Source organism: Palaemon carinicauda, chromosome 5, assembly GCF_036898095.1.
Source record: "Palaemon carinicauda isolate YSFRI2023 chromosome 5, ASM3689809v2, whole genome shotgun sequence".
NCBI classification, from domain to species: domain Eukaryota; kingdom Metazoa; phylum Arthropoda; class Malacostraca; order Decapoda; family Palaemonidae; genus Palaemon; species Palaemon carinicauda.
In genome coordinates this window covers 56,318,285-56,325,830 of record NC_090729.1, presented here as the reverse complement: position 1 = coordinate 56,325,830, position 7,546 = coordinate 56,318,285, and the positions used below count along the sequence as shown (strand labels likewise).

At 41.3% G+C, this 7,546-nt stretch overlaps 1 protein-coding gene across 1 annotated transcript; it reads left to right on the top strand.

Annotated features, from left to right (window-relative positions):
• The first annotated feature begins 1,295 nt into the window (after positions 1-1,295).
• Positions 1,296-7,343, top strand: LOC137640901 (uncharacterized). Its single transcript, XM_068373360.1, has 4 exons — positions 1,296-1,347; positions 1,768-2,440; positions 2,723-6,261; positions 6,691-7,343. Exons 1-4 carry the CDS (start codon positions 1,296-1,298, stop codon positions 7,341-7,343), a joined length of 4,917 nt encoding a protein of 1,638 aa, XP_068229461.1.
• Positions 7,344-7,546: the final 203 nt, after the last annotated feature.

Genomic DNA, 7,546 nt, shown 5'->3' with positions numbered 1-7,546 from the left:
AAAATCTACTATTTACAGCTCTCCACTCTTAATACCTCTTCTGGTCTTGATGTCATCATCATTCTTATACCTTCTCTTCCAACTCGATGTTATCTTCCTGAATATATATATATATATATATATATATATATATATATATATATATATATATATATATATATATGTATATATATAGTTATATATATATATATATATATATATATATATATATATATATATATATATATATATATGTAGGTGTATATTATATATGCATATATATATATATATTATATATATATATATATATATATATATATATATATATATATATATATATATGTATATATATATATATATATATATATATATATATATATATATATATATATATATATATATATATATATATATATATATATATGTTGATGCCCAACGATTAACTGTAAATAATGTTTGTTGTCTAGTTATCGCGATGGTTAATGTTAAGGTTTGCTGTGTGGTAGTTTGCTGGTTCGAGTCTATGCTCGGCCATATGAATTGTTTACTTGGTGTTGGGTTGTTTTAGCTAATTTACGCATAGTTCTCGGTCACGTGAACTTTATGGTAATCTACAGTGTCTTCCTGTAAACAAATGAGGAAACTTATCAGTTTAAAAAGTGATTTCATACAGAACCGATATAACGAAAGTTGGTATTTATTGAGGAATATTTGGACCGTTTGTTATAGGAACACAATTGTAAGTAAACGCCTATTATATACTGTTTTGGAATAACGGATTCATCTTTTCCCATTTGTAAACCTACATGTTACATAACGTATGCCTTTAGATGAGCCTTAATTATATTGACTTTGTGTATGACCTTTTTGTAATTAGCAGTTATACATGCATAATTTACTTAATTAAGCTTTGCATATTGTTTCTATCAGTCTTAGTTATTCAACTTAATAATTTTGTGTACATTAGCATATTATTTATACGTTGATTTCATTTTCATTTATCCATAGTAATTGAACCACATCACGTCACTTCACATCACTTCAAGTTATGCTACATACGTCAAGTCTACATGTATAAACTCCTAACAATATAACCATATGGATGTTAACGTCATGGATCTAATAAAGAACTATATGTGCGTGTCAAAATTGTGTTTCTCCATCATTCACGTTAAGCAACAGAAGAATAGTGCATTAACATCGTTCAATTAAATTGTTAAACTACCATCAACGACTCACGCTGAAATTCTATAATAACTCTTATACGTGAGTCTTAAGAAGTGGAATTACTGCCGTTATTAACAACTATAGACAAGATGGCGTTGTCTGATGAGACTGTTCAGAATAGTGCTCCCGTCGAAAACTCGGGTACGACTGTTAATATTCGAACATTAAAAAATAAATTGAGATTATCACTTGGCAACGTAACGAAAAAACGCAACGAACTCATAGGCCTCATGTCAAATCCGGACGACCTGCACTTGGTGAAAATGTGTCTAGAAGAATATAACGAAGCTTTCGATAAGTACAAAGAAAACTTCAATTGTGTCATGGATAACATCTCAGACGAATTGGAGGAGGACCAGGAATTGTCCAGGTATGAGACCAAGGAAATTAGCATTTTGCAATTCCGAAACCATACTGGTGAATGGATAGCTATAAACGAAAAACGACTTGAAGAAGACCTGGAGAGTCTTTTAAGCCGATCTGGTTCAAAACGTTCTTCCAAACGGCCTTCTTCCCTTCCTTCTGGCAAATCGGCTACGTCCGAAAAGGTGCGAGCCAAAGCACGCCTCGCCGAGTTGCTTGCCGAAAAAGAACTTGTGACAAAGAAAAAGGAACAGGAGGCAAAGACAGAAGAGATTCTATTGGATATCGAAATAGCCAAGACTCGAGGAAAAGCACGTGTTTTTGCAGAAACCGAAAATGACATTGGCGACGACAATGTTGGTAACAAAGACAATGAGACACATAACAGCATTATTGTGCAACGAGCCAACTATCAAGACGTGAATGTTATGGTTGCTGGACCTAGTGTAGCTGCCCCTGGAATTTGTGCGAGTGAAGGTGCTAACACGGCTAGGGGTGGCAATATGGCTAACCAGGTTATACTCCCTGTCACCCAGGAAAATAATGCCAGCTTACCCTGTCTAAATCCCAGCACTGCACAAGAATTTGTTCCCAGAAATTCTTCAGAGACTGTTACTAATACTCTTGCAACTCCAGTCAACGCTTCGAATGCCAAGTCATCAACGTTTCCAAATCTAGAACAGTATACGTATCCGCCTGTAAATATACCTGTGAACAGTAACTTTGGTGCACCCTATCCACTGCCTAATTCACCTCCAGTTAACACCATACAGCAGCAGATTAGTGGTATCGCCACAGCTCTAGCTTTGCCTGCACTGCAAGTTCCCAAGTTTACCGGTGATCTTCTGGAATACAGTGACTTCATACTGGCGTTTGACACCAGGATCTCCTCTAGAACAGCCAGCAGCAGCGACAGACTTTACTACCTTCTACAGCATACAGACGGTGAACCTAAGGACCTCATCAGCAGCTGTATATACATGCAGGCAGACCAAGGATATAGTCGGGCAAGACAGTTGCTACAACAAGAGTATGGTGATCCTTATAAAGTATCCCTGGCATACTTGAAACAACTAAACGAGTGGAAGCCGATAAAACCAGACGAAGGGAAATGTCTGAAAAGATATTCGCATTACTTGCTAAAATGCTTCAGCGCCATGCAAACACTTACTCACCTGGCTGTTCTTGATCATGCACCGAACCTGCAGGTGGTAGTCCAGAAATTGCCAAGTTATCTCCAGAATAAATGGCGCGAAAAAGCCACAAACCGCAGACTCCTCGAGAACAGGTCTTCGTGCTTTGGTGACATTGTCCAGTTTGTTATCAACGCAGCAGAGTGTGTCAATGACCCAGGGTTCGGGAAAGAAGCAATGCATAGAGAACTGAATTCTAGTAAACCATCAAAAGGGAAACCAACAGAATCTGCATTTGCTATGCAAGTTAATCATGAGAGCCAAAGTAGAACTCGTGGTTTTAGGTCGCCCTCCTGTTTTTACTGCAGCAAAAATCACGATCTGGATAACTGTGCAGATTTCAGGCAGAAATCTCTCGAAGAGAAAAGAAAGTTTATTATAGAGCAGCGTAGATGCTTCAGTTGCTATGGTCTGAATCATACATCGATGGGGTGCATGAACAAGCGAAAATGTCACAAATGTGGCAAAGGTCATCCTACGGCCATGCATATAGATGGCTTCAAACTACCTTGGAGGTCGGACTACTCTGACAGATCTTCATATTCTCAAAACCGTACAGAGGAATCCAGCCAAAACCCTCCAGATACCGCTACCAGCAACGTTATTTCTCATGACTCCTCCATGGTTCTTCAAGCAATAATACCTGTTCGTTTAAAGCAGAGGGAAACCAACCGAGAAGTTCTCACCTACGCCCTCTATGACCCAGGAAGCACAGGGTGTTTCCTATCAGAAGAACTGAAAGATGACTTGCAAGCTTCCGGTGTTCAAACAAATCTGCGTCTGAAAACTATGCATGGGGAAAGCATAGTCAAAAGCTACCTTGTCCAGGATCTCGTCGTCAGTGATATAAACGGCCAGAATGGTATACTGCTTCCAAAAACGTATTCCAGACAAGAAATTCCAGTGAGCCACGATCAAATACCCCGTCCAGAACTGTTACAACGCTGGCCATATCTTCACGACGTGGCAAAATCGATTCCTGAAATAATGCCAGAAATAGACATCGGTCTACTGATTGGCAGTAATTGCCCACTAGCAATGGAGCCTCTGAAAATCATATCAACAGACGGCAAAGGCCCATTCGCTCTGCAGTATCGTCACGGATGGACAGTCAGCTCCCCGGTAGAAGACAACAGTGTAACGTCTACACATCGAGTAAACAGTAATCGCATTGTGACCGAGGACATTGAGCAGGCTACTGAAATTATCTCCCCAAACAGAATACTGAATATTCTGGAAAGTGACTTTATTGATAGCCGGGTAGCAAGGTATCCTGGAGAGAAAGGATTGTCTCCAGAGGACACTACATTCCTGAAGAAGGCTGAAAGCAATGTCGTGTTTAAAGACGGTCACTTTGAGATCCCTCTCCCTTTCAGGAATCAGAACTTAATGGTGCCAAATAATAAGATCCTTGCAATCAAACGAGCACTCTATCAAAAGAAGAAAATGCAAAAGGATCCCAAGTACCACTCCGACTACGTCAACTTCATTGACAAAATACTCCAGAATGACTATGCTGAACGTATCCCAGACTCCCTGCTCACAGCCAAATCTGGACATGTGTGGTACCTGCCCCATCATGGAGTGTACAATCAAAGAAAACCAGATAAAATTAGAGTGGTGTTTGACTGTAGTGCAAAATTTAATGGAATATCCTTAAACGATCAGTTGCTGCAAGGGCCTGATCTCACCAATTCTCTGATAGGTGTTCTAACCAGATTCAGAGAACACCAGGTAGCCTTCACTTGTGACGTGGAGTCTATGTTCTACCAAGTGAAAGTACCCAAACACCAATACAACCATCTCAGATTCCTCTGGTGGCCAAACGGTGACATATCAAAAGAACTCGAAGAGTACTGGATGAAGGTACACCTGTTCGGCGCAGTGAGCTCACCAAGTATCGCCAACTACGCACTTAGACGTGTCGCAGATGAAGGAAGCAACTTAAGTTCAGAAGTCACCCATACAATTAAGCGGAACTTCTACGTCGATGACTGTCTAAAGTCTGTACCCAGTGCCACCGAAGCCAGTTCTCTGATTGCTGAACTGACTGCCGCCTGCCGGGACTGTGGATTCAGACGGTGTAAATTTACTAGTAATGACGTCTCTGTCCTAAACACCATCCCAGCTGACGATCGATCAAAAGAGTTAAAGACAAGAGACATCAATTATGACCCTCTGCCTACCGAGCACGCCCTCGGAATACTTTGGGTCGTCGAAACGGACACATTTGGCTTCTCAGTGTTGTTGCCAGACAAACCGCTGACAAGAAGAGGCATACTCTCCATAGTATCATCCATCTATGACCCCCTTGGTTTCGCTGCTCCATTTGTGCTGCTGGCAAAGCAAATACTACAAGACCTCTGCAAAGAAACCAATCTCGCCTGGGATGACGAAGTACCTGATGATCACCAGCTACGTTTCAAACAATGGATTAGTGAAGTCCCGAACCTTCAGAAGATAACAATCCCGAGACGTCTGAAGTTACCACAGCAAGCAAAAGATACGACTTTTCAGATGCACGTTTTCTCAGATGCCAGTACATCTGGGTATGGCGCTGTTGCATACCTAACCTCAAACGAAGGTGGATGTTCGAAAACTTCATTTCTCATCGGAAAAGCAAGGGTTGTTCCATTGAAAGCAACTTCTATCCCACGGCTTGAACTCACAGCGGCTGCTGTAGCTGTAAATTTAGGACAGAAAATAACCCTTGAGCTTGATCTCCATCTCAACGAAATCTGCTATTACACAGATTCAACGACAGTCCTTTATTACATCAGAGCTGAGAGAAAGCGTTTTCCAGTGTTTGTGGCCAACAGAGTCCGTCAAATAAGAGACTTCAGCAACGCTAACCAGTGGAAGTACGTTAGCACTGATTTGAACCCAGCAGACGTTGCATCACGTGGAGTAAGTTCTGTGATATCGTCAGACATGACTCGTTGGCTGGAAGGTCCGGATTTCTTGAATATGCCGGCTTCAGAATGCCCTGCAAAGATGCACCCCAGCAGCGAACCGCAGATTACAGAAGAAGACTTAATGTCTTTAGTTACTACAACTACATCTGAAGAAGGATCACCATTTATGACTTTAATCACATATTTCTCCAGGTGGGAGAGACTGAAGAAAGCAGTAGCAGTATTCATAGCATTTTTGGCTTTCTTACAAAACAAAGAACAAACTATAAATTTAAGGACCACACAGATCATGCAAAAGGCTGAAAAGGCAATCGTTTGCTTCATACAAAAGATCACCTTTGCAAACGAGGTCGAGAAACTCAAGAAAACAACCACGAAAGAAGACAAGAGAGAACTCTCGCTACCAAAAACAAGTACGATATTCCGTCTCAACCCAGTGCTCATCGACGGAACTCTGCGAGTGGGAGGACGCCTCTCGAAAGCAGCAATGGACTCCGATGTTAAACATCCTATGCTACTGCCACAACATTCGCACGTCACCACTCTAATCGTACGAGATGCTCATGAGAAACTTGGCCATGCGGGTAGAAATCACACCATTGTAGCAATTAGAGAACGCTTTTGGATTGTTTCAATCAACTCTGCTGTCCGACGTCAACTCCACAAATGCATAACGTGCAGAAAAATGAGAAAGCCATGCCAAGAGCAAAAAATGTCCGACTTACCTCAAGATAGTCTCGAGCCAGCTCCACCATTTACATTCACAGGCGTAGACTTTTTCGGGCCGTTCATTATAAAAGAGGGCCGCAAGGAGCTCAAACGTTACGGCGTCATATTCACCTGTCTTGTCAGTCGCTTCATTCATCTGGAAGCTGCTAACAGTCTCGAAACGGATTCCTTTATTCACTGTCTGCAACGCTTCATAGCCCGTAGAGGTACGGTACAAGAAATCCGATGCGACAACAGGACCAACTTCATCGGAACCCGGAATGAGCTGAACAAGGCTTGGTCAGATCTGAACCAGAACAAAATCCAAAACAAACTACTGTACATGAATATCGACTGGAAACTTAACCCACCTATGGCATCGCACATGGGCGGCGTATGGGAGCGCCAGATCCGTACCATTCGGAAAGTTCTATCTGCGCTATTCTTCGACCATGGGACTCGCCTCGATGACGAATCATTCCGCACGCTACTCTGCGAGGTAGAATATATTGTGAACTCAAGACCAATCACGACCTGTTCTAATGATCCTGACGACATGGAACCACTAAGTCCGAGTCAAATCCTCCATATGAAGTCACCCAAGAGGTTAATACCAGGACCTTCGCAACCAGAATATGTGTACTCCAGAAAAAGGTGGCGTAGAGTACAATATTTTTCGGACTTGTTCTGGACCAGATGGAAAAGGGAGTACATAGTCAGCCTGCAGCAACGCCCCAAATGGAACAAACAACAACGAAATACACGGGAAGGTGACATCGTGCTCCTGAAAGACGAGAACACGCCAAGACTTCACTGGCCACTAGCAAGTGTAACAGAGGTGCTGCCAGACTCCAGAGGCGTTGTGAGAAGCGTCAAACTTCGAACTCAATCTTCTGAACTGCACACACCAGTGAGCAAGCTCGTACTCTTGCTTCCAAAAGAAGATCAAGTGTTATAGATATTATCCAGAGACACTATATGACATTGATATTTCTAGTTCATATCTGTTTGTCAAACTCATTTTTATTTTTTTTGTGTTTATCGTTTTAATGTTCGTTCCTTAAGCTTGTTTTATTCATGTTCTATTCACGTATTGTAGTATGAAATGAAATATTAATTGTGCATCTTATATTTTTTTGTAAATCATACGATTTAGAGGTC

Bases quoted from the DNA above. Each gene is read 5' to 3' on its own strand.
- LOC137640901 (XM_068373360.1), top strand. From the start codon at position 1,296: ATGGCGTTGTCTGATGAGACTGTTCAGAATAGTGCTCCCGTCGAAAAC. The intron at 2,441-2,722 runs GTTTGACACCAG...AAAATGCTTCAG, and splicing joins TACAGTGACTTCATACTGGC to CGCCATGCAAACACTTACTC. The intron at 6,262-6,690 runs GTAGAAATCACA...AGGCTTGGTCAG, and splicing joins TGAGAAACTTGGCCATGCGG to ATCTGAACCAGAACAAAATC.